The 27,351-nt window shown below is 40.3% G+C and overlaps 1 protein-coding gene across 6 annotated transcripts in view; it reads left to right on the top strand.

The window, feature by feature from the left end:
- The window catches only part of SUSD1 (sushi domain containing 1), a 137,028-nt gene that overhangs the window by 70,966 nt on the left and 38,711 nt on the right, over window positions 1-27,351 (top strand). For all 6 annotated transcript variants that reach the window (XM_045081707.1, XM_004747806.3, XM_045081706.1 and 3 more), the window contains exons 9-10: window positions 1,789-1,898; window positions 6,609-6,801. In XM_045081707.1, the coding sequence (XP_044937642.1) occupies window positions 1,789-1,898; window positions 6,609-6,801 (303 nt within the window). The remainder of the gene's footprint in view (window positions 1-1,788; window positions 1,899-6,608; window positions 6,802-27,351) is intronic.

The following is a 27,351-nucleotide window of genomic DNA, read 5'->3' as shown; positions in this document are numbered from 1 at the left end:
TCCAGATGGAGCATCCCTCACTCTTGTGTCCTACCGCCCTCCTCCCTTCCAACCCCCACCTCTGTGGGCCCCAGCCCGTCCCCACTTCCTTCCCTGAAAGGCTTGAGGGCACGTTGTACGTTGTAGCTCTCAGCGTCTTTCTTTTGTCTGGTCTCATCCCCGCGCGGTGCTGAGTGGAAACGTCTTCATGTTGATGCCTTGTGTATGTCAACCAACCCTTCCTTCCAACACAGATGCAAATTTTGACCCATTTTTACTACTTTCAGCCGCTTCTGTCAGAACTGGGGGTGGGAAGTGGGAACCAGATGCTTTTGTTCACGTTGCCATTGTCCCCTGAGTTCAGAGTCTCATGGCTGTGAGCGAGCCGGTCCTACAGAGACGGGAGCTGTGCAGATGGTATTTCTGCTTTAGGTTCTGTTTGTGAACAGACATCTTTGCACATGTATATTTGGGGTGCCTCAGAATCATATGCAAACATGTGGCAATTTTCGCTGCTCATGTCTTTATGAAATCTTTCAAAGTTGTGAAGATGAAGGGAAGCACAAGGTCTTCAGATTCTCTCTCATAACCATATTTTTACATTTTCCAATTACAGCCGAGAATATTTTCCCCCAGCTAATTGCTTCGTGGTGCGTATGTGAGGGATATGTGACATGCTCTGGAGAGTTTTGATTTTGAATAGAATAATCTGTTGTCCTTCTTCCTGCTTAGGGGGCAGAGGCTCGCATGGGAGAAATGAAGTTTTCTAGGTAGTAATAAAAAGTTTCTCTCTGATAGACATTTAAATCTTTTCTCATTTGTCGAAAGTGTACCGGCTTCTTGGGAAACTTGCTCTTCCTTGAAAATTAGCCTTGGTATTCCTGGACGCTCTGTGAGTTTTTTACTCATCAGTAATAAACCTCTTCCTTCTTCATGACTACCTGAAGAAAATAGAACAGTAAAGGAATAAATTAGACTGCAGGGGGAATGGAGGAATGGAGTGCCTTTTTTTTTTCTTTTTTTTTTAAATCCAGGGGTTGAAATAAGTCTCCTTTCTGATTACTTTACTGTCTTTGTCCTTACCTGAGTGGCTCTTGAAATACTGTCTGCTGAGAAGCAGACATCTTGCCTGGCCATCTCCTTTCTGTTCATCTTCTAGGGTGGAGACACCCACGCTGAGAGTTCTGATCGATGGTCTTCGACTTTTATTCACATTTTCGTTACTCTGTGACTTTCTAGGTGTTGACATGCTTACCTTCAGGACATTTCGTGTGTGGACTATCCAAGTGATAGGGTGAACTTTCTTAAAAATATCACAACTTTATCAGTTTATGGTGATTAAAAAAAAAGATTTTATTTATTTATTTGAGAGAGAGAGAGAGGGGACAAGAGAGAGCATGAGCAAGGGGGAGAGGGAGAAGCAGGGAACCGGATGCAGGACTTGATCCCAGGACTCTGGGATCATGACCTGAGCTGAAGGCAGACTCGTAACTGACTGAGCCACCCAGGTGCCACTAGTTTATGGTGATTTTTAAATATGAATTATTTCATCCAATTCTCTCAGGAGCCTGTGATGGAAGAAAAGCAAAGCAGATGACTTGATTTCACAGAGAACTTGAGGATTCAAAGGGCTAAGTGAATTAGCTGAGGTCATGCAGTTAAGTTGTAGAGTCAGGACTTGTAGCCAAATGGGACCTTCTTGCTGTTAAACACCCTTCTGGCTCATGTAAGACATCGGAGCTTCCGTTGTACTTGGCCAAGATATGTTTTGCTAAGATATGCAACCTTTCTGTATGTTTTATCTTTTAGAAGATGATCTCTTAGAAGATGGAGGAATTTTCAATATTTCAGTATTCAGTGAAGCTTGTTTGAAACTGAGCAGGCACCCTAGGAAACTTGGATCAGAACAAATGTACCAAGTAAGAAGATCTCTCATGTTATCTGTCAAAGTATTGTGTCACTTAAAAATCTGGGGGCCTCTCCAAGTGAGGATCCAAAGCATTTAAAAACACTAATGGAATGAACTTCTAGACAGTTTGATTTTTGTTTCTAGATTTGGAAATGAGATGGGGGGCCAAGTGGGGGATGAAATTGAAGGAAGGCACACTAGCGGGTGGCTTGCTGTCAGTGTCCCTGTCTGGTATTTCACATGTATGTATCATACTTTATTTTAGTGCATTTTATACTTATAGCTTATTCTGTCATCAAATTCACACTGGGTTGTAAATTTTTAAGAAACTCATTGCATGACAATTGGTCCTCATTTAACATGACTTTTTAAAAGTCACACCTCTCAAGTAAAATGATTCCTAAATTCAGGTCAGAACTGAGGTTTGTTATTGTGTGTCATTTTTAGCGCCTCTTGGCAGAGTAGACTAAGTATTAATTTCAAGTTCATTCACTCATTCCTTAGCCATTTACCAACAGTGTATCATTTATCAGGGACTTTCAGTTCCCACTGGTGTAAATACACAAGTAAGTGGCACTGTGGTGTAATGAGTGCTTTGATAAAAGGCAAATAAATGGAGGGTTGTGTGCACGTGTGTATGTCCAGGTGGGTTTTTTTTTAATTTTCTTTTAATTTTAATTTTTTAAAATTTTATTTATATATTTGAGAGAGGGAGAAAGAGAGAGAGAGAGAGAGCATGAGAGGGGAAGGGTCAGAGGGAGAAGCAGACTCCTTGCTGAACAGGGAGCCCAGTGTGGGACTCGATCCTGGGGTTCTGGGACTTGATCCTGGGATTCCAAGATCATGACCTGAGCCAAAGGCAGTTGCTTAACCAACTGAGCCACCCAGGTGGCCCTGTTTTGTTTTTTTAAACAAGAAGCAAAGACAGTGCTAAATCACAGAAAATGAGTGGGATTCAACTCGATAAAAGGTGTGGAGTGAAGGTGGAGAAGGGCACTGGGGACAAGCAGAGAAGCATCTTGGATATTAGGGAACACAGTTCTCTTAGGGAACTAAAAAAGCAAGGGAGAGATGAGGCTAAAATCTGAGCCGTGACTAGATCATGAAGAGCCCTGTGAATTTTGAGTTTGGATCTTATTTTGATGTCTCTGTGGAGCCAGTGGAGGATTTTAAGCAGATGAACCAAATATTCACATTTTCATGTTTAGAAGGAACACAGGGGCTAGAGACATATTCAAGTCCCCAAATAAAGTTAAGATTATTACTGATATAAGATATAGATGAATTTTAAAAATGAATATAGAAATAAATGGTCCTGGGACAGTTGGTTAGCTACCTGGTTAAGAAAATAAATGATTCTGGGTGCCTGGGTGGCTCAGTCATTAAGCATCTGCCTTTGACTCAGGTCATGATCCCGGGGTCCTGGGATCGAGCCCCATATTGGGGTCTCTGCTCAGCGGAGAATGTTCTTCTCCCTCTCCCCTTGCTTGTGTCCCCTCTCTCACTGTGTCTCTCTCTGTCAAATAAATAAATAAATTTTTTTGAAAAAGAGAAAAGAAATGATTCTTTGCATTAATACTAAAATGATTAAAGAGTTAAGTTTTGAAAAAAAAAGTTGTTTATTAATATGTTAAAGATTCATTTAAGTAACATGGAAAGCACTCTCAACAAGCCCATTGGAAAATGTGAACATTCAAGGGCAGTTTTCCAAAGAGAATATAAATATATATATATATATATATATATATATATATATATATATATATAGCCAAAACACATATGAACACATTTTATTCCTCACTTGTAAGAAAAAATAAGAAAAAAAAATTAACCACAAGATACAATGATTCTTCTATAAGCATAGAATACTGTTTTTGTTTGTTTGTTTGTTTATTTATTTATTTATTTTGAGAGAGAGTAAGCATGCGTGCAAGGTTGGGCAAGGGCAGAGGAAGAGGGAGAGAAAGAGACTCTTAAGCAGATACCATGCCTCGTGTGGAGCCTGACTCGGGACTTGATCTCACAACCCTAAGATGATGACCTGAACCTAAATCAAGAGTTGGACACTTAACCAACTGAGCCACCCAGATACCCCCAGCATAGAGTACTGTTACACACAGCTGCTGGCCAGTTAAACGGGCATGACTTTTCTGGAATAATTATTTCTTATTTGTTAGCCTCAGTAAATTTTTGGAAATGAGCTATAGTTAATCAAGCAGACCTATACAGAAAGACCAAGCAGTTCTCTGAAGCTCTATTTATAGTAGGGGAAGTTGGAAACGATGTAAATGTTCATGTGGGTATTTGGCTATGTAAACAAGCCCACGTTCATCTGCTAGAACCTTCTGCGGATGCAGAGTATGTTCTTCCTCACAGTGAGTTGCAGTTGCTGCTGTTGACCAGGATTCCTGTGGAAATGGTCTCTGTTTCTCCTATTACTTCGCCCTTTATCTGTCTCTCCTTCCTAGGATTCCCTTCCTCTACCGATTCCTTAAGTCTAATTACCATCAGGGTTGTGTGTTGCCCATTCTCTTGTCATTCTGTACCCTTCTTTGGGCCATGTTATCCAATCTCTTTACTTCCTTCACTGTCTCTATGCTGTTAAGTCCTAAATCTTTTCCCCAGACCTCATCTGTTCTATAAGTTCTAGGCCCACACTCCCTGATTAACTTTTTGTGTTCTTTTTTGCACTGTCTTCACGTATGGGACTCTCCTACCAGCAGTGTCCTTTCCCTTACCCTACCTGCCTGACTTCTGTTTATCTATAAGGCCCAGGACAGTCATCTCCCCTGGTGGGCAGGTTTCAGCGACCTTCTGCCCTGAACACTGTTCCCGCCATCTGAATTGCTTGTCCTGTCTGCAGCTCACCTGGTTAATGCTCATTTCTCCTCGGGTCCAAATTTAGATAGGGCAGCTTTTCTTGACCCCCAAAGAGGAGGGTTAGGTGTCCCTCCTGAGTGCCCCTACTGCCTCACGTACTCTAGGACTTACCCTGGGTATTTTGTTTGCCTGGATACTCATCTGTGAGTTCCTTGAGGTTAGGGCTTGTACTTTGCCATTGTATACCCAACACTGTATACTCTGTATATCTATTTACAGAATGAATTAAAACAGAGAAAAAAAGAACTTCACTATATATATATATATTTTTTTTAAAAGATTTTATTTATTTGAGAGAGAGACAGTGAGAGAGAGCATGAGCGAGGAGACGGTCAGAGAGAAAAGCAGACTCCCTGTGGAGCTGGGAGCCCAATGAGGGACTCGATCCCGGGACTCTAGGATCATGACCTGAGCTGAAGGCAGTCGTCCAACCAACTGAGCCACCCAGGCGTCCCAACAATATATTTTTAAATAAAACAACTTTACTGTAAAATTGTGCATACAGTATGATTTAAATATGTGATCAGAAAGTTATATTTTGTTTGTAGACTAAACCACGTGGAGTTTAGGATGAGACTGAGTCTGTAGAAAGACTTCCTGCCTCGTTGTGAGGTTTTTTCCAGAAGATGGCAGCAGCCCGAATGTAGACCTGATGAAGCCAAATATCTGGGTGGACCCAGAGAATGGTGAAACTGAGAATGGGTGAAACTGAGAACAGAGGGGCAAGGGCATGGAGGGTGTCAAGCAAGAGAATAATTGAAGTGATAGGGTACCTGGGAGAGCTGGGGAAGACCGGGATGGAGGTGGTAGAATACAGGTAGAAGATCTCGAGCGAGGATGCCTTGCAGGGGTTTCTTGAGAGAAATCAGGTGTAATGGATGAGTGGTCCAGTGGGATAGGAGATTGTGAGATCTTAGAGCAGCTCTGAGGATGGCACAGCCTGGGAGGTGGCTGTGGCTATGAGTAGCTAAAGTGGAGCAGAAGAGCTTCATAGCATTGAGCTCAGAATCTCTGAGGCCAAGTTTCGATGGCGTGTCCATAAAGACCTTCAGGTTACCCAAGAGAATGCTAGGAACTGGGGGAGAGTGGAAACTCCCAATGAGCCAGGTCTTGGATGACTGCGGAAGAATGGCAGTGATGAGGAGGGATAGAGGGCAGCCATAGCCAGGGACTTGAGCATCAAAGCAAATGCTAAACACCAAGATGTCCAGCGGTAGTGCATGGATTGGCTCGGGGTTCATCATATTACTTCCGGGACCTTCACATGTTTTTTCCCTCGTAAGTTCCTACATTATACATGCATCTTGGGTTGGCAGTGGATAGAGTGTTAGAGGTTAACACCATGCATGATGGATCCATGGGCCAGAAACTCAAAAACTCTCTTACCAGAGTTCTACTAGGAAGGACCAAGTGAAGTACCCTTGTACAGTTGCTTTGAAAGCACAATTGGGAAGAGTCCTCATGAAGTTCAAATATTCTGTTTTGTGAGGTGTATCAATGGATTCTTTTTGAATGAAAAGAAGAGAATTTTGCCCGGTGGCTCCAGTGCTATCTTCTTTACCTGGGAGGGCATCGTTATCTTAGAATAGCCTACATTTTGTTCATTTGAGATGCCGTGATATATTCTCAGCTTTGTCATGTAGCTGGTGGAGGGGCAGGGGACATTGAACAGGACAGGGAGGGTAGGTTGTAAAGTCCATCCCCAAGTTAGCTTGGTGTTGTATTAGAAGTAATTCCAATAGAATGAACCTTCTTGCTTTATTTCTGTTTTGCTTATAATCTAGATATCTGTAAGCCAACAGAAAATTTAATGCAATGCTTTCTTTTCATCTCATGACAGTTTCAAGTTCTGGGTCAAAGGTGGTACCTGAATAATTTTTATCATGCAACATCATTTAACTTCACAACAAGGGAGCGAACTCCAGTGGTATGTTTAGACCTGTACCCAGCAACTGATTACACAGTGAATGTCACTCTCCTGGGATCTTCTGAGCAGCAGTCAGTGCAAATAACGATGACAACCGCACCAGCAGGTGGGTGTACGTGTCTCTTTTGTGTCTCAGGACACGTGAAATAACGTGCATTGCACAACGTGGGGGAACATGAAAAATGCTCATCTGGGAGTCAGGAGACTTGTGTTCCAGTTCTAATGACACCCAACTTTTCTCTGGGTTTCACGGTGCCTGAATCGTACCATCTATTCCCTTCCCCACAGGGGTTCTAGCTCATAGCGGGTAGGCACCAAGAATGGACCATTTTATTTAGGGCTCCCTGCTAGTGATGGATTGAAAAGGCCTCCTATCTCTTACTTCGGTTTAAGATCGCTGAACCCCCAGGGTAGTCATTATGGACAACCAGAACCAAATTCCTGGGGATCAGTGATGTGAGCCTCACTGTGGTGTCACTGGCGAGACAGAGGCCTTATGACTGGACCATGTTTGAGCCCATGAACCTGACATAGAGAACAGTGGCCTCATGAAGGTCAGGCTTCCTAGAAAGGGCATGTGGCCTTGTGAGGAAGCCAGATAGAGGCGAGCTGTATGAACTCCATAGTTCTGGTTAGTAGGAAGAAACACAGGATTTTTTTATTCTTGAGTCCTTTGGGTATAGCAGGCAAATTTACAGGCAACCAAGGAGAGAGGCTGCCCCCTCTGAAGGAAGGCAGTTAAATAGGTTAGGTCCTGCTCCTGTCTTCCTGATGCTTCTCTCCCATATTCATCATTGTTCTGAGAAAAGAAAAAAGCAGAATTATGTGATGGTTGCCCAACACTGTGATCTTAAGAAATGTCACTAAAGTATACACTCAAAAGTGGTTAATTTTATGTTGTGTGACCTTCAGCTCCATTTTTAAAAAACAGCCAATGAATTAGCTATGTTCTTCTTGGCTCCCAGACCACAGTTACCTCCTGACTGATCTTTACATGACATAACACAAGTAAATTGTTTAGAATAGCTTCCAGCACATAATAATGATGATGACAATGATACCTATGTTTATTGAGTACTAAGTATGTGCCAGGCACTGTTCAAAGTGCCCTCTTTGGGTTAGTATCCAAAATATATATTAAAAAAACTTATAAAACTCAACACCCCAAAACCAAATAAACCAATTAAACAATGGGCAGAAGTTCATGAACAGACATTTTTCCAAAGAAGACATGCAGATGGCACATTGAAAGATGTACCACGTCACTCATCATCATGCAATGCAGATCAAAAGCACAGTGACATGCCACCTCATTCCTGTCAGAATGGCTAAAATCAACAACACAAGAAACAACAGGTGTTGGGGCCCCTGGGTGGCTCAGTGGGTGGCTTCTGCCTTCAACTCAGGTCATGATCTCAGGGGCCTGGGATCGAGTCCCGCATCGGGCTCCCTGCTTAGTGAGGAGCCTGCTTCCCTCTCTCTCTGCCTGCCTCTCTGCCTACTTGTGATCTCTCTCTGTCAAATAAATAAATAAAATCTTACAAAAACAATCTGAGCAGTTTGAAGGGGGGGGTGGGAGGTCGGGGTACCAGGTGGTAGGTATTATAGAGGGCACAGATTGCATGGAGCACTGGGTGTGGTGAAAAAATAATGAATACTGTTATGCTGAAAATAAATAAATTTAATAAAAAAAAATCTTACAAAAAAAAAAAAGAAACAACAGGTGTTGGAGAAGATGTAGAGAAAGGGGAACCCTCTTGCACTGCTGGTGGGAATGCAAAGTAGTACAGACAGTTTGGAGAAAAGTTTGGAGGTTCCTCATAAAGTTAAAAATAGAACTACGCCGGGGCGCCTGGGTGGCTCAGTGGGTTAAGCCGCTGCCTTCGGCTCAGGTCATGATCTCAGGGTCCTGGGATCGAGTCCCGCATCAGGCTCTCTGCTCAGCAGGGAGCCTGCTTCCTCCTCTCTCTCTCTCTGCCTGCCTCTCTGCCTACTTGTGATCTCTCTCTGTCAAATAAATAAATAAAATCTTAAAAAAAAAAATAGAACTACGCCAAAACAAACAAACAAACAAACAAACAAATAAATAAAATAGAACTACGCTACATCCAGAAATCCCACTACTAGGTATTTACCCAAAGAATGCAAGGACACTAATTCAAAGGGATACATGCATCCTGGTGTTTATAGCATTATTTACAATAGTCAAATTATGGAAGTAGACCAAGTGTCCATCCCTGTTGAATGGATAAAGAAGGTGTGGAGATAACACACACACACACATACATACACATGTATATGTATATATGTATATAAATATATATAATATATAATATATATTATATATATACAAATATATATAATATATATTATATATATATATATATTTAGAGTGAGCAAAAAAATAAAGAACAAAACAGAAACAAAACCAAAACCAATGTGTCCTCTTTGAATCAACTCAGATCTACCAAGCCTTCTGAGGAAGGCATTGCTGTTATTCCCATTTTATAGACAAAGATCATGAGATCTTAAATTAAACAATTTATCCAGGATCACATACTTAGTGATTTGAACACGGGATGATGTGACCCTGGCCCCACAGCCTTCATTCTTAATATACTTCTGCTGCTTCTCACTAATTATTAGTTATTTCAAAGAAAAAAGCAAAATTATATTCTCAGAACCCAGTGCATAGTTCGTCCTGACCCACCTGACTTTTGCCAACCTCGGACCGTGAGCAAAAACTTCAAACGCCATGGATGCATAAATGCATTCATAGAATAAATGTTTCTTTCTTTCCTACTCTGTGTCAAGCAGGTTCTGATGGCTGACATTGTGGTAGCAATAAAGCAGTCCCAGCTGACATGGCGTTGGAGTTTTGGGGGGTCGTGGTGGAGAGAGATAAATAAGTAGGGAAATAAATCCCATGTTAGGTGGCAAAGAAAACATGGCAAAGGGAGTGACAACTGGTGGTCAGGGAAAGCCTCTATTTAAATATATATTATATAGGTTATATTTAGGCCTCTCTCTATATATAAATATATATATGATATATAAAATATATTTATTTATATTTTATTTAAATTCTTTTAATTAACATATACTATGGTATTAGTTTCAGAGATAGAACTTAGTGATTCATCAGTTGCATGTAACACCCAGTGCTCATTCCATCATGTGCCCTCCTTAATGCCCATCATCCTGAACCCCTGCCCCTTCAGCAACCCTCAGTTTGTTTCCTAGGGTTAAGAGCTTCTTATGGTTTGTCTCCCTTCTGATTTCATCTTACTTTATTTTACTTTCCTTTCGCGGATGATCCTCTGTTTTATTTCTTAAATTCCATATATCAGTCACATCATATGATAATTGTCTTTCTCTGATTGACTTATTTTGCTTAGCCTAATACCCTCTAGTTCTTTCCACATGGTTGCAAGTTATTTCTTTTTTGATGGCTGAGTAATATTCCTGTGTGTGTGCATGCGTGTGTGTGTGTACACCATATCTTCTTTATCCATTCATCTGTTGATGGACATCTGAGCTCTTTCCATAATTTAGCGATTTTGGACATTGCTGCTATAAACATTGGGGTGCAGCTGCCCCTTTAGGTCACCATGTTTGTATCTTTTGGGTAATACCTACTAGTACAATTGCTGGGCCATAGGGTAGCTCTAATTTTAACTTTTTGAAGAACCTCCATACTATTTTCCAGAGTAGCTACACCAGCTTATTTCCCCACCAGCTGTATAAGTGGGTTCCCCTTTCTCTGTATCCTCAACGTCTGTTGTTTCCTGACTTGTTAATTTAGCCATTCTGACTGGTATGAGGTTGCTTCTCATTGTGGTTTTTATTTGCACTTCCCTGATGATGAGTAATGTTGAGCATTTTTTCATGTGTCTTTTGGCCATTGTATGTCTTCTTTGAAGGAATGTCTGTTCATGTCTCCTGGAAGGCTTCTCTTAGAAAGTGACATTTGGGCACAGATCTGGAGGAAGTGAGGGAATAAGCCATGCACAGGGAGGACACCAAGTGACATGGTCTTGAGAGAGGCATGTCCTTGGCATGTTCTAGGAACATCGAGGAAGTTAGGATGGCTGGAGCAAAGTGAGCTGGAGAAAGTGGTAGGAGATGGGGTCTAAACTGTAGCTTGAATATCAATAAGGTTCCCTTACAACCTGGATCCTGAATTACCAGTGCTAAGTATAATCTGGCATGTGATATTTCAGCCTCTCTAGATTACCAAGCTACTTGGTGTCCACCGCCTATGAATTTGAACTAAGTTTGGGAAGTGATCTCTTCTCATAAGTTACTGGGATCTGTGTGACACTAGTCTTGCCATATGTTTTGCAGGGAGGGAAATTTTCTTCCCTTGAAAATTTTAAGACTTTGCCATGGTGGCTCTGGGTCTTTCTTGGTGCCCATCCCAAGGATTTAGAACCTTTCCATTTTCACTTCTCCTTCAATCCCTATCCACCGGTCACCACAGCTGAAGCTCTTCATCTCTAGTGGAAGAGCCTCCTTGCTGTGGGCAGGAGGCTCCCCGTTATAGTGAGAGGAGTAGTAGTAGGAAGTCTTCGAGAGAATTGCGCTGTCTTACATGCCTCCTTCACTGTCCCAATTTTCTGCTTTTTTCTCTCAATTTCTCTGCCCCCAGAAAGGTCCCAAGAATTGTTTTAGTTCTGAGCTTCTGGGATTCTTATCTGAATGCCTTGTCTCTGAGTGCCACTTCCTGCTTTGGAGTTCTCACATTTGACTCCTGGAGAAATACTCTCAGTGGATCCTTAAACTTCTCTGAGTTTCTGGAACTGGTGCTTTCGCTGGCCGAGTGACGTCCAGGAAGTGCCTTAGGTTAGTGGATTTCCACCCAAGCCCCACCTTTCCTTAGAACTGACTTTTAAGACTCAGCTGCCTGGGCTGCTTTGTTGGGCACCGCAGCATCCCTTCGAGCCACCATATCCGTTGTCTGCATCGGGTAAGCCTCCAGGGCCCAGCTCCCTCTGATGATTCCCACTGGAAGCTTTGCACCTGCCGCCTCCCTCATTTCTGTTCCTTTTCTATCCCCAGGTCCGGCCAATTCCTTTTGCTAGGTATTAGGACTTTCCTGCCCTATATTTGGTTTTTGTTTTCACACTTAGATTTTTGTTCTCCTAACATTGTACTTTGGATTCAGCCAGGGGAGTCTCCGTGGAGAAAGAATGATGCCAGGGAGTTCTGGATCTGCTGCCATCCTCCAGGGTTCAAAGAAATCTTGCCCACATTTCATTTCATTAGAAGGTGTATGATTCTATTCAGTTCGGCCTCTAACCCAGGGGGAGGTCTAATCAATTGTCATTCTCTTCGGATCCTCCTTCAGGCACCTCTGTTTTTCTGTTCCTTCTTTCTCAAGTTCTAACTCCCTGCATCTCCCAGGCGGGCTTCCTTCAAGCCAGTGCTGTACCTGCTACAAGAACAGCACTGAAACTAATTTAACGATGCTTGAAGAATTCTCCTCTGATTTTTCTAGCCCTTCTTAAATGTGTCCACATTTTCTGAAACTGTGTAGCATGACAGCTGCAGTTCCAGAGGGCTGCCCCATTAATGCTGACTCCTGTGTCTCTATTTAAAACTTTCAGAAGACCTTTCTTGAGAGAATGATACCTGGATCTGGGCACCTGTTGCGGGAACTGTCCTCTTAGTCTGTCCTCCATAATAGTCCTGTAACTCTTCTCTTTGATGATTTTGAGCCACTTTCTCCGAACCTAGTAAATATCCCTATCGTTCAGGGGCTCTTTAGAGTAATTACATTTGGATATATTTTCTTTTCCTTATCATATTTTTTTTTTCTAGCTGGGCCAATAGGATTTCAAATTTTCTTCTCCTTGATGTGATTTCCTTCACTCTATTTCATTCTCTCCTAGTCTTGCCCTCTGTGCAGGTCCCAGGAAGCAAGAATCTGCATCTTGTTTGGGCAGTGACCTATGATATATGAACTCTACCCACTAGGAGATGTGACCAAGGCGTGGGAGTCACCTCCCAGTCAGATTACAGATACTGTTCCTCCTTGAGGATTAGTGAATAGGGAGTGGAGAGAGGCCGCGATCGTGTTTTCCTCTGTGACATGGGAAGGCAGGTAACGAACAACCTTGAACACGTTTGAGCAAGGTAATTGGCTTCCGCAGTATTAGAGGGTTGAACGGGAAAGTTCTTCTCTAGTTCTAGGAGTCTGTGTCAGGAAAACAGTTCTGGGTTTCTTCGAATCCATTTATTTCAACATCAAATTTCTTTTTTTTTTCTTATTTTTAAAGATTTTATTTATTTATTTGATCGAGAGAGATCACAAGCAGGCAGAGAGGCAGGCAGAGAGAGAGGAGGAAGCAGGCTCCCTGCTGAGCAGAGAGCCCGACTCGGGCCTCGATCCCAGGACCCTGGGATCATGACCTGAGCCGAAGGCAGCGGCTCGACCCACTGAGCCACCCAGGCACCCCCAACATCAAATTTCTTGACCAGTTGATTTACCATCATCCTTTCTTCTCTCCGATTTTGTATTCCTATTGAGATATAAAACTTATTCATAGGGTAGGAGTTTCCTTATTCTTTATGTCAAACATTTTTCTTGATTAATAGTTTCTTTTTATTTTGTTTATGGTGTTTTTGACATATAAAAGTTTTAGATTCTATGTAGTCAATACTATTGATCTTTTCCTTTGTGATTTATTATATTAATACTAAGTGTAGAATTTTCAAAACACAAGAGTACTTATTTATGTCCCATCTTTTTTTAAAGTGATCTGCATGGGTATAGCAAATAAAATAAGTTAGATCTGTAAGCTAAAGAAGAATGAGGAGCGCCTGGGTGACTCAGTAGTTTAAGTATCTGCCTTTGGGTCAGGTCATGATCCCATGGGGGGTCCTGAGATCGAGCCTCACATCCGGCTCCCTGCTCAAGGGAAGCCTGCTTCTCCCTCTACCTGTTACTCCCCCTCCTGTGCTCGCTTGCTCTGACAAATAAATAAATAAATAAAATCTCTTAAAAAAGAAAGAATAAAAAGAAAAAAAAAACCTTAAAAAATAAAGAAGAATGAAAACAAAGGGACATAAAAAAAGATGCAGAAGTAAGGTTAAGAATAATCCATATTCTTATAACTTATTTATCTTTGCATTAGTGGCTCACAAATTTAGTTTTCATTTTTGATCCATCCTGTCAGAAAGGGTGCCATGACATTGCCTTAAGGTTATAACCAAGCGGTGTTTCTCAGGGGAAGTACAGTTTTTATCGACAATGTGATTAGACAGGAATTTTTTTTATCCCAGAGAGAATTCATAGGTAGTACAATGTATGAGCAGCATTTTATGAGGATTTTTTAAAAAGATTTTATTTATTTATTTGACAGACAGAGATCACAAGTAGGCAGAGAGGCAGGCAGAGAGAGAGAGGAGGAAGCAGGCTCCCTGCTCAGCAGAGAGTCCGATGTAGGGGTCGATTCCAGGACCCTGAGATCATGACCTGAGCCAAAGGCAGAGGTTTAACCCACTGAGCCTCCCAGGCACCCCATTTTATGAGGATTTTTATGAGGCTTATTGCCCTGAGCGTGACTCATTACATTGCAGGAAAGGGTGCAGTGGATAAGGAAAGAGGCCTTAAAAACTCCTGTCCTCTGTTGATCTGGCTTGATACAAGAATAGAATTAAATTATTGTGGGTTATTTGGAGGAATGACTAGCGTCCACGTTTCCTAAATATTGGTTCTCTCAACTCAGATCTTATAAGTGGTAGGTGTCACTGGGGTTGGGATTGTTCTCTCTACCCAGTACCCAGGGAGCAGCTGTTCTGTGTTGAATGCAAGGACCTGTGCCTCAGTAGAAGGCTGCCCATGTCTGTTAGAAGGTTCAGCCCATGCAGCTGAATCAAGGGAATCGTTTGGATTTTCCCTGCACAGGGGCTCCTGGGTGGCTCAGTCGGTTAAGCGTCTGCCTTCAGCTCAGGTCATGATCCTAGGGTCCTAGGATGGAGCCCCACACCAGGCTCCTTGCTCAGTGGGAAATCCTGCTTCTCCCTCTGCCTGCTGCTCCCCCTTCTTGTGCATGCTCTCTCTCTCTCTCTCTCTCTCTCTCTCTGGGATATAAATAAATAAAATCTTCAAAAATGAAAAAAAAAAGTAAATTTGTCCTGCAAAGAATGAATGATTGAACGCCCCCCCCCAATTTCTCTCCATATAATATGATGACATACTTTTAGCAAGCAAGTTTTATGGTAATTGTAATGAGATACCAAATTTGTCTTAAGAAAAATCTCAACAAAGTAACAGTAAAACTCCTGACTTTGAACACTATTATATCCTCTTGTTCCTTCTAAGATAAACTGTTTGCAAAATGTACATCACGGGCAACTAAAGGATAGTACAATGATACCACTGTTTATAGAACAGTTATAAAAATAGTGACTTTGTGTTCAAAACAATTGATTCTTAGCCATTCTTTCTGACACTGTTTTCCCTTGCCAAGTCAACTGTCTATTTAGACTGCTCCTAATTAGGATTTTAAAAACTCTGTCATTTAGGAATAAGAGGTATCTTGTTTTTCTGTTCTCTCTAAGCAGAGGATTACATGCATTTACTTCTAAAGTAGTGTTGGTACATTTTTTTTTTAAAGATTTTATTTATTTATTTGACACAGAGAGATCACAAGTAGGCAGAGGGGCAGGCAGAGGGAGAGGAGGAAGCAGGCTCCCTGCAGAGCAGAGAGCCCGATGTGGGGCTCGATCCCAGGACCCTGGGATCATGACCTGAGCCGAAGGCAGAGGCTTTAACCCACTGAACCACCCAGGCACCCTGGTACATTTTTTTTTTTTTTAAATCATTCGGGGGAAACAGAGTAATCTTCCCTCCATCACCTGGTGGAAAACAGTGACCGTCACAGTGGTTTATGTTGCAGGTCTTCTGACAGCACGCCTGATTTGAGATCTGTGTCGACCTTAGAAAACTTCCACCCCCCAACTGATTCCTGTTTACAGAATTGAAGTCCAAAGAAAAGATAATAAAAAGACCATAAAAATTTTAACATTGTTTCTGACCATTTTCTACAAACTGATAAATATCATAACAGTATTCTGTGGTAGAAGAGTTACGTCTGAAGTCTTTCTGCTTCTTTTATAAGCCATCAGTCGGAAACACTTATACTTACAACTGGTCAAGCCCAAAAATGGCATTTATTTTTCATGGGATACCCAAGCATTTGTAATATGCCCAAATGGGCATATTGTGGGCAGTAAATGGTTGTGTCTTTTTAAGGTAACACAATGACATGGTAGGTCCAGCTAGGCAGTATGATACCCATGGAGTAGATAAAGATGAATAAGTTATTTAGAATTGGAACCCTTCACTAAATGGGTCCTAAATGGTTTTGGAGGAAGTGGATTCATGTAGTTACTCTTTTTGGAACTACCCCATATTCCAGTCATGTATACACAGAGAGACTCTAAGACTGCCATCTTGTAGGCTGAAATCAGGGAAAAGATCACGTTAACTCCTTAGTCCAAAATATCCATTAATACAGTACAAAGGAAAGCTAACTACAATATATTCTTTTAAATTTCTTTTCCTTGTAATTTTTAAATTTTGATATGATTTCACATGTCTCTTTCTGTCTTTCTCTCTCTTGATCCTCCCCCCCATTTTCTCTCTTTCCCTGAAATAAATCCCACTTGGTTATAGTGTGTTTGTTTCTTCTCTGGGGTTAGATTCTCTTCACTAATACTTTCTTTGGTATTCTTGCATCAATATTCATAAGTGATATTATAGTTTTATCTCTATCAGATTGTATCATCTTTAATGTATCATCTTTATCAGATTTAAGCATTAATATTTTCCTTATTTCATAAAAAGATTTTGAAATGTTTCCTTCTTTATTATGCCCTTCATTGTTTTAAAGGTTTTCTTCATTATTACAATTCACATAGCATTTGGACTTTCTGATCTCCAATGGTTAGGTAGAATTTTCCCACAAAACAGCCCAGGCATGGGAGCTTTTCTGGTGGGGGAGTTCCTTGATAACTTTCTCAGGTTTTTTTTCCCCCTATGGAAAATGATCTGTTAACTTTTAAAGTCTAGTGGGGTCAGTTTAGCAAACCATTTTCTTAGGAATTACCCATTTTCTCTGTGTATTTTTTTTTTTTTTTTAAGATTTTATTCATCCATTTGACAGGGAGAGATCACAAGTAGGCAGAGAGGCAGGCAGAGAGAGAGAGACAGAGAGAGAGGAGGAAGCAGGCTCCCTGCTGAGCAGAGAGCCCAATGCGGGACTCGATCCCAGGACCCTGAGATCATGACCTGAGCCGAAGGCAGCAGCTTAACCCACTGAGCCACCCAGGCGCCCTTCTCTGTGTATTTAAATTTATTTGCAGAGTGGCCCATGAAATACTTACATTTAACTTTTTGAATTTTCTTCCATTTCAGTGATTATTTCTCCTTTTACTTGTATTTTCTTCTTTTTTTCTAGATTAAGTTAGCTAGGAGGTCATCTATTTTATTAGTATTTTCAAAAAGCCATGGTTTTATTCTGTAATTGGACCCCCTGTTATCTTCCCCCTCCACATCAAGGATTAGCCAGCTATCACTGCTGGTGGGCCACATCTGGCCCATCACCTGTTTCTATAATAAACTTGCATTGGACACTAAAGGCTAAGTCGTTTGTTTACATAATGTCTGTGGCTGCTTTTGTGCTACAAAGACAGAGTCGAATGGTGTGACAGAACAGGCTGAGAAGGTTTTTACTAAAATAGTTACTTTCTGACCCTCTACAGAAGAAAGTCTGTGACCCTTGCTCAACTATATCATTAATTTCTGCTTCTATATTTATTATTTTCTGGATGAGCTTTCTCAGATTTACAGTGGGCCCTTTCAGCACTTATATTTGATCTTTTTATTACTGTAGACTTATCCTGGATTATAGTTTTAAATATTAATGAAAAACAGTTTTGATGTTTTTCTTCTTTAGAGACTGTAATTATACATATGTTGGATCTTTGATTATATTCCTTTTCAGCAACTTGATTTTTGCTTCCTTTTTCTTCTTTTTAATATCATTTTTATTCTTTTTGGTTGTTTTCCTGTATTTCTTCAATTTTCCTCAATTTTTTATTCTAATCTATCCTTCTTTGGGTACTATGACATTTTGACTTTTTTTCTGATATGAATTTGTCTTTTCCTTTTGTTTGTTTCCTGAACTCAGTCACTTCTGTTTCATTTCCTGCCTGTTTTGTGTCCATTTCTGTTCTTAGTTTTTGAATTTCTGACTCAAGGTGTTTTCCTTATACCCCACTATGCTTATTTGAGGATATTTATTTCAGTTTATTGTGTTACAGAGCTACTGGTGTGTGTGTGTGTGTGTGTGTGTGTGTGTGTGTTTAATTCTTGTTTAGGTATTATTAAAAAATGTAGAGTTTTTCACAAAGTGAGATGTTTTGATTATCATCTTGGCTGGCTTTCTTTCCTTCTTCTTTTTTTTAATCTTTTCTCTTTCTATCTTTCTTTTCAATGAACACTTCTTTTATATATGAATTCCATAGTTTAGAATGGTTAATAATATTTCTAGGTTAAGAGTGCCCTCTTCTGTCATTTAATGAAGTACAGTTCCTTTAAAGGATATTTTGGTTTTCGGGGAGAGAAGGAAAGAATGGTATATTCTTTTATTTTGGGGTTCTCTCTTGCTTTGTAGGCTATTGCATTCCCCTCTTGCTTCTTTTCCCCATCAGTACTTAGTCTCCACAGAATACCAGTTCTTTCCACTTAGTCACCTGCTTTCCCAGAAACAATGCCTTTCTCATACGACTACCTTAAGCCTCCTAGACTTTCATCCTTTGCTTGTAGTCAGTACCCTGGTATACCAGATCTTCTTTTCAGTCTTTCCATGCTGCAGGTGGAATTTCTCTTTCTGGGAGTGAGTCAAGCACATGTTCAGACCCTTTTGTTTCCCTCTTCTCTTTCCCATGCTCTTCTAGTGCCCTCTGACAGTGACTTGTGGGAGGTTGAGAAACAGCTTTGCTAGAACTTGGTATTTATTCTTCCATTAAAAGGCAATTTAAATTTTCTTATATTCTCTGTCTTTTGGTTATGATGACAGCACTGGTTTTATGTTGATGTATTTGTCCTTGTTGATCTGAAGAGTGTTGTGGGAAATACTCTTGAAAGATTTGGATTTAACCCACCACCACCATCCTTGAACAAATTGCAGCGCTAATCTGGAATAACTGAAGGGCTAACTTTTCTACCCCCGTATCTTTGTACACGCTATGTCCTCCACCTGAAATCCCCTCCCCATTTTTCTTCAGTTCTTAATATTCCCTTCATCCCCTCTTCCACAGTCTGTCCAACTGAAAATAGGTCTTCTTTCTGAATTCTTATACCCTGCTTCAGGACAAAGTGTAGAAGCAATAATAGCTTGGCACAGTTACTCTGGAGTCAGGCTATCTAATTCAAATCTCAGATCTCTTGTTATCTGTGTGCCTTTGGGCAAATTACTTAACCTTTATGTGACTAAGTTGCTTTAACTGTAAAATGGGAATAACAGTGCCTGTGTAAGGGGTTTCTTGCGAAACTAAGTGGGTTATAGGGAACCAGCACAGTACCCAAGGCACAATTAGCATCTACAAAATGTTAAATGTTACCTAAATTTACTTTATTACAGATGTTATATATGCGCTTGTGTTTTTGTTATACTGACAGAAGGTGTAACTCCTTTTCTAGAATAAATACATAGTAAGGGCTGAACCATGCCTTATACGGAGCACTTGTATTTCATTGAGTTACTATGCTCTCAGTCGCTCAGTTTCCTCCTTATTGCTGCTTGTTTACATTGAAACAACCAGGAGTGCTGTGCCTGCCATCACCCAGGACATGAAGAGGGCTGAGATGAGCGAGACATGAGTGAGGCATCAGTCTCTCCTCTCAAGGAGCTCTCGGTTCAGTGGGGCGATACGATCAATAATAATATAGCGCATAATGTGTAATTGTAGTACTTGAAGGGGCAGTGGGAGCCCAGAGGAAGTAATGATCGGCTTTGGACAGACTTGCTCCAGACATGAGCGAAGCAGAAACAAAATTTCAAATAACTCCATGAACCAAGAGCCAGCTTTTTTCTTCTCGGAGGCATTCTCACAAGTCTGGTTTTTCAGCTTCAGGATTCTGGATGAGATGGGCCTTCTGGGTGGGGAAAGGAGAGAAAGAGGAGGCAGAGTGACCCTCTAAAAGTGAGCCGGGGAAGGAATATCTGTATGGGGGACAGGGCGTGTACTTTTTGTAGCGAAGGGTCAGAGAACAGGGTAGGAATGGATTTAGGACTAGCTCTGTCGGGGATCCTTTTCTCCCCAGCGAACATATCAGGGGTTCGAGCTGCCTGTGGTTCAAACCATAACTCCCCAGTGAAGTGGGAGGGGAAGAGACTTAGGGTGAGAGTCGCTTTCCCACCAAGAGGGAACTGAATTTAACCAGTGAGATGGTTTCATTTAATCGCTCTAACACATTCTCAGTAGGCATGGTATCACCCCTAGGAGGCAAAATCACTCACAAAGGGGCAAAAATTGGTTCTTAAGGGGCAAGAAAATATTCTTTTTATATATAGATAAACATATAGTACACAAGAAACATAGAACATATTGGGGGTATTGACATTTTATAAAAGGTGAGAGATTGGGGGGGGGAATGTTTTGAAAGTCTTCTTGGGGGACTGTAATGATAAAAGATTGAGAAACTCTGTTGTAACTTTGTAATAGGTACCAGTACCTGGTTATGGCCTCTTCCAATATTTTTAATACAGTTTTTTTCTTGCTGTTCTCATTAGTCCTTTCAAAGAATCTTAGCAGTAATTGCTTTCTCTTCTGTGAGTGTGACAAGGTGATTCCTGCATCTGGGATGTTGACCTTGGAGCTCCCTCTTAGCCCTTATCCTCCATTCTTGGTGACTCACTCACACTCCTCAGTTCTTGGCTCGCAAACCATCTCCGCAGGGAGCTTTCCCTGGCCATGATTTCTATCCCCCTGCAATGCTTTTGTTCATTCTTTCCCAGCGCCACGAGATTATATTTTTTATTTATATGTTTACTTACTTATTTTCTGCCTTTTTCACAAGGATGAGTTCCCTGACATTCAGGGACTTTTTTTTTTTTTTAAAGATTTTATTTATTTATTTGACACAGAGAGAGAGATCACAGCTAGGCAGAGAGGCAGGCAGAGAGAGAGGGGGAAGCAGGCTCCCTGCCGAACAGAGAGCCCGATGCGGGGCTCGATCCCAGGACCCTGAGATCATGACCTGAGCTGAAGGCAGAGGCTTTAACCCACTGAGCCACCCAGGCGCCCCCATTCAGGGACTTTTTCCCCCCGCACTTTGTTCTTAGCCCCCAAAGCATGCTGGTGCATGGTAAGCACTTCCTCAGTCACTGAATGAACATGTGAACTTAACGTGTTCCAGGAAGGTTCACTTTTGAGTCTTTCCATTCATGGATGTGGCATTTCTCTATTGTTTTCTTTCCTGTCTTTTAGAAAAAAAATATCTTCATAAGTCTCGGACATTTCTAGTTTGATGTCTTTCTATTCTCTTTCTGTTCTACTTATTTGAAGTTTGTGTGTGGTTTCTTTTCTCGTGGCCAGGGACCTTTTCATTTCATTTCATTTTTTAAAAGTTCTAATTTTAATTTTAGTTCGTTAACAGTTTTAGTTAGTTACAGTTTACAATACAGTGATCCAGCAATTCTATACGCATCAGCCAGGGCTCATCACCTATTTCCCTCATGCCCCCCCCCAACTCCCCTCTGGTAACCATCAATTTGTTTTCTGTAGTTAAGAATCTGTTTCGTGGGGCGCCTGGGTGACTCAGTAGGTTAAGCCTCTCCTCTGCCTTCGGCTCAGGTCATGATCTCTGGGTCCTGGGATCCAGCCCCACATCGGGCTCTCTGCTCGGCAGGGAGCCTGCTTACTTCTCTCTCTCTCTCTGCCTGCCTCTCTGCCTACTTGTGATCTCTCTGTGTTAAATAAATAAATAAAATCTTTTAAAATAAGAATCTGTTTTTTCATTTGTTTCTCTCTCTTTCTTTTCCCTTTGCTCATTTGTTGTTTCTTAAATTCCACACAGGAGTGAAATCCTATGGTATTTGTTTCTCTGATTGGTTTATTTTGCTCAGCATAATACACTCTAGCTCCACCCATGTCGTCACCAATGGCAAGATTTCATTCATTTTTTTTTAAAAGATTTTATTATTTATTTAACAGAGAGAAACACAGCGAGAGAGGGAACACAAGCAGGGGGAGCAGGAGAGGGAGAAGCAGGCTTCCCGCTGAGCAGGAAGCCCAACGCAGGGCTTGATCCCAGGACACTGGAATCATGACCCAAGCTGAAGGCAGTTGCTTAACGACTGAGCCACCCAGGCATCCCAAGATTTCATTCATTTTTATGGCCGAGTAATAATCCATTGTGTATATACACCACATCTTCTTTATCCATTCATCAATGGGTGGACAGTTGGCCTGCTTCCATAATTTGGCTGTTGTAGGTAATGCTACTATAAACATAGGGGTGCACGCATCCCCTTGAATTAGTGTTTTTGTTTTCTTTCGGTAAATACCAGTAGTGTGATTGCTGGATCCTAAGGTAGTTTTTTAACTTTTGAGGAACCTTCATACAGTTTTCCACAGTGGCTGCACCCATGTGCATTCCCAACAACAGTGCATGAGTGTTCCTTTTTCTTCATATCCTCCCCAACAACAAAACTGTTGTTTCTTGTGTTGCTGATTTTAGCCCTTCTGACAGATGTAATGTGATATTTTGTTGTGGTTTTGATTTGCATTTCCCTGATGTAAGTGAAGTGATGATGAACATCTTTTCATGTGTCTGTTTGCCATCTGTATTTCTTCTTTGTGGAAATATCTGTTCATGTCTTCTGCCCATTTTTAAATTGGATTATTTGGTTTTGGGGTGTTGGGTTTTATAAGTTCTTTTTATATTTTGGATACTAACCCTTTACTGGATATGTCATTTGCAACTATCTTCTCCCATTCTGTAAGTTGCCTTTTAGTTTTGTTGTTTCCTTCGCTGCGAAGCAGCTTTTTATTTTGATGTAGTCCCAGTAGTTTATTTTTTGCCTTTGTCTCTCTTGCCTCAGGAGACATTTTAGAAAAAAGTTGCAACAGCCAATGTCAAAAAGGTTGCTGCCTGTGTTCTCCTCTAGGATTTTGATGGTTTCATGTCTTCCATTCCCTTTGAATTTATTCATTTTTAATTTTATAAAATTTTAAATATTTTTTTAAAGATTATATTCATTTATTTGACAGAGAGAGAGAGAGATCACAAGCAGGCAGAGAGGCAGACAGAGAGAGAGGAGGAAGCAGGCTCCCCGCCAGAAGAGAGCCCGATGCAGGGCTTGATCCCAGGACCTGAGATCACGACCTGAGCCAAAGGCAGAGGCTTTAACCCACTGAGTCACCCAGGCGCCCCAAATTTTAAATACTTTTATAAATTCTTTTTTACATTTTTAATTTTAATTTTAGTTTTTATTATTGTTTTAGTAAAGTGGTCCTGTTTCTTTCTTATGCATGTTGCTATCCAATTTTTCCAACACAATTTGTTGAAGAGACTGTCCTTTTCCCATTGTAGATTCTTTCCTCCTTTGTCAAAGTTGAATTGATCATAAAATTGTGGGTTTAATTCTGGGTATTTTATTCAGTTCCATTGATCTCTGCATCCATTTTTGGCCAATATCATAGAAGTCTGGAATTGTGATGTCTCCAGCTTTGCTTTTCTTTTTCAAGATTGCTTTGGCTATTTGGGGTCTTTTGTGGTTTCATGCAAATTTTAGAATTGTCCTAGTTCTGTGAAAACTGCTGTTGGCATTTTGTTGGGGTTCCATTAAATGTGTAGATCCTTTGGGTAGAATAGACATTTTGATGATATTTGTTCTTCCAATCCATGAGCATGGAATGTCTTTCCATTTCTTTGTGTTAACTTACATTTTTAAAAAGAGATTTTATTTATTTATTTGACAGACAGCGATCACAAGTAGGCAGAGAGGCAGGCAGAGGGAGAGGGGGAAGCAGGCTCCCTGCTGAGCAGAGCGCCCGATGTGGGGCTCCATCCCAGGACCCTGAGATCATGACCTGAGCTGAAGGCAGAGGCTTAACCCACTGAGCCACACAGGTGCCCCAACTTATATTTTTTTCATCAGTATTTTCTGGTTTTCAGAGTACAAGTCTTTCACCTCTTCGGTTAGGTTTATTCCTAGGTATCTAGTTATTTTTGGTGCAATTATCAATGGGATAGTTTTCTTAATTTCTCTTTCTGCTGCTTCATTATTGGTGTATAGAAATGTAACTGATTTCCATACATTGATTTTTGCAACTTTACTTAGTTTGTTGATCTGTTCTAACAGTTTTATTGGTGGAGTCTTTAAGGTTTTCTATATATAGTATTATGCCATCTGAAAATAGTGAAAGTTTTACTTCTTCCTTACCAGTTTGGATGCTTAATATTTCTTTTTGTTGTCTGATTGCTGTGACTAGGATTTCCAGTACTGTATTGAATAAAAGTGTTGAGAGTGGGCATCCTTGTCTTGTTCCTAACCTCAAGGGAAAGGCTCTCAGTGTTTTTCCATTAAGGATGATGTTAGCTGTGAGTTTTTCATATAAGGCCTTTACTAAGTTGAGGTATGTTCCCTCTAGGCCTTTGTTGAGGATTTTTGTCATGAAAGGACATATTTGTCAAATACTTTTTCTGCATCTATTGAAGTGATCATATGATTCTTATTCTTTCTCTTATTGATGTGATGTATCACATCAATTGATATTTGACTATTGAACCATGCTTGCATGTTGGGCATGAATCCCCCTTGATTGTGGTGAATGACTATTTTAATGTATTCTTGGATTCAGTTTGCTAGTGTTTTGTTGAGGATTTTGTATCTATGTTCATCAGGGATATTGGCCTATAGTTGTCTTTCTTTTGTGGTGTTGTTATCCAGTTTTTATCAGGATGGTACTGGCCTCATAGAATGAATTTGGAAGTTTTCCTTACTTTTCTACTTTTTGGAAGAGTTTGAGAAGAATAGGTATTAATTTGTTTTTAAATATTTGGTAGAATTTACCTATGACGTCAGCCAGTCCTGGATTTTCATTTGTTGGGAGCTTTTTGATTACTGATTCAATTTCGTGGCTGGTTATTGGTCTGTTCAAATTTTGGTTTTATTCCTGTTTCAAGTTGTGGTAGTTTACATATTTTTAGGGATTCATCCATTTCTTCTAGGTTGTCCAATTTATTGGCGTATAGTTTTTCATAAATTTCTCTTCCACCTGTTTGTATTTCTGTGATGTTGGCTGTGCCTTCTGTGCTTTCTGGATCTGGATCTTGTTACTTCTCCTCTCTCTCTCATTTGTGATTTTATTTATTTAAGTCTTTTCTCCTTTTTTTTTTTTTTTTTTTGCCTTGATAAATCTGGCTAGAGGTTTATCAATTTTGTTTTGTTTTGTTTAGAGAACCAGCTCTTGGTTTCATCGATCTGTTCTATTGTGGGGGTTTTTGGTTGTTTTTCTATCATTTATTTCTGCTCTCATCTTTATTTTAAAATTTTTTTAAGAGAGAGAGAATGAGAGAGCAAGAGAAAAAGAGAGAGAGAGAGAACATGCATGGGCAGGGCGGGGAGGCAGAGGAAGAGGGAGAGAGAGAGAGAATCTTAAGCAGGATCCATACTGAGCATGGAATCTGACATGGGGCTCAATCTCAGAACCCTAAGATCATGACCTGTGCCGAAATCAAAAGTCAGACACTTAACCAACTGAGCTACCTAAGTGCCCTGTGCTCTCATATTTATTTCCTTCTTTCTGCTGGTTTTAGGTTTTGTTGGTTGTTCTTTTTCTAGCTCCTTTAGGTATAAGGTATTAGTTTGTTTATGTGAGGTTTTTCTTGTAGGTCTGCATTGCTATACATTTCCCGCTTAGAATTGCTTTGACTGCATCCCAAGGTTTTGGATCTTTTTTCATTTTCATTTGTTTCCATGTGCTTTTTATTTCTTCCTTTATTTCCTTGTTGACCCATTCATTGTTTAGTACCATGTTATTTAACCTCGATTCATTTGTGGTCTTTCCAGATTTTTTCTTATTTTTTCTTATGACTTATAGTTTCCTAGTGTTGTGATCAGAAAAGATGCATGGTATCACTTCAGTGTTTTTGAGTTCATTGAGGCTGGTTATGTGGCCTAATATGCCATCTGTTCTGGAGAATGTTCACGTGCAAAGAATGTGTACTCTGTTGTTTTAGGATGGACTGTTCTGAATATATCTGTTAAATCCTTCTCTTCCAGTATGTCAATCAAAGCCACTGTTTCTTTGTTGATTTTCTATTTAGATGATCTGTCTGTTGATGTAAGTGGACTGTTAAAGCCCTTTACTGTTACTGTTACTTTTACTATTATTATTACTGATTAGCTCCTTTATGTCTGTTAGTAACTGTTTCATGTATTTGAGTGCTCCCATGTTGAGTGCATAAATATTTACAGTTGTTATATCTTCTTGTTTGTCCCCTTTATTATTATATAGTTTCCTTCTTTGTCTCTTATTATAGTCTTTGTTTTAAAGTCTATTTTGTCTGATTTAAATATTGCTACTCCAGCTTTCTTTTGATATCCATTTGCATGATAGATGTTTCTCCATCCCTTTACTTTCAATCTGTAGCTGTCTTTAGGTGTGAAATGAATCTCTTGCAGGCACCATATAGATTTAAAAAAATTCATTCTGTCACCCTATGTCTTATGATTAGAGTGTTTAGTCTATTTACATTCAAAGTAATTATTATTATTTTTTAAAGATTTTATTTATTTATTTGACAGACAGAGATCACAAGTAGACAGAGGCAGGGAGATAGAGAGGAAGGGAAGCAGGCCCCCCGCTGAGGAGAGAGCCCGATGTAGGGCTCGATCCCAGGACCCTGAGATCATGACCCGAGCTGAAGGCAGCGGCTTAACGCACTGAGCCACCCAGGCGACCCCAAAGTAATTATTGAAAGATATGTATTTATTGCCATTTTATTACTTTTTTTGTTCTTTCTGAAGCTTTTTTCTGATACTTTTCTCTCGGTTTCTCTTCTCTCTCTCTTTCCTGGTTTACTGGTTTTCTTTAGTAATATAGTTAGATTTCTTCCTTTTTATTCTTTGCATGTTTATTATGGTTTTTGTTATATTATATTAGGTTTGTATATAATGTCTTCTGCCCATAGCAGTCTATATTAAGTTGAAGTTTGCTCAAGTTTGAACCCAGTCTTTTCTCCTCTCTCATGTTTTAGATATATGTTATTATATATTATATTCTTTTATTTAGTGAGTTCTTTGACTCATTTTTTATAGAAATATTCATTATTACTGCTTTTGTGTTTTCTACCTTTATACTGTCACTTTTGGTCTCCTTTCCACTCAAAGAATCCCCTTTAATATTTCTTGCAGGGCTGGTTTAGTGGTCACAAGCTCTTTTAGTTTCTGTTTGTCTGGGAAATCCTTTATTTCTTTTTCTATTCTGAATGGTAGGCTTTTGGATAGAGTATTTTTTGCCACAGACTTTCCCCATTGAGCACTTTGAATATATCATGCCATTCCCTTTCAGCCTTCAAAGTTTCTTGAAAAATCTTCTGCAACCTTATGGATTTTCCCTTGTAAGTTAC

The sequence above is a fragment of the Mustela putorius genome, unplaced genomic scaffold (genome assembly GCF_011764305.1).
Source record: "Mustela putorius furo isolate JIRA1106 unplaced genomic scaffold, ASM1176430v1.1 tig00000580_pilon_pilon_pilon, whole genome shotgun sequence".
NCBI classification, from domain to species: Eukaryota; Metazoa; Chordata; class Mammalia; order Carnivora; family Mustelidae; genus Mustela; species Mustela putorius.
The sequence above is the reverse complement of the archived record's forward strand: the minus strand, read 5'-3'. Positions and strand labels throughout refer to the sequence as shown.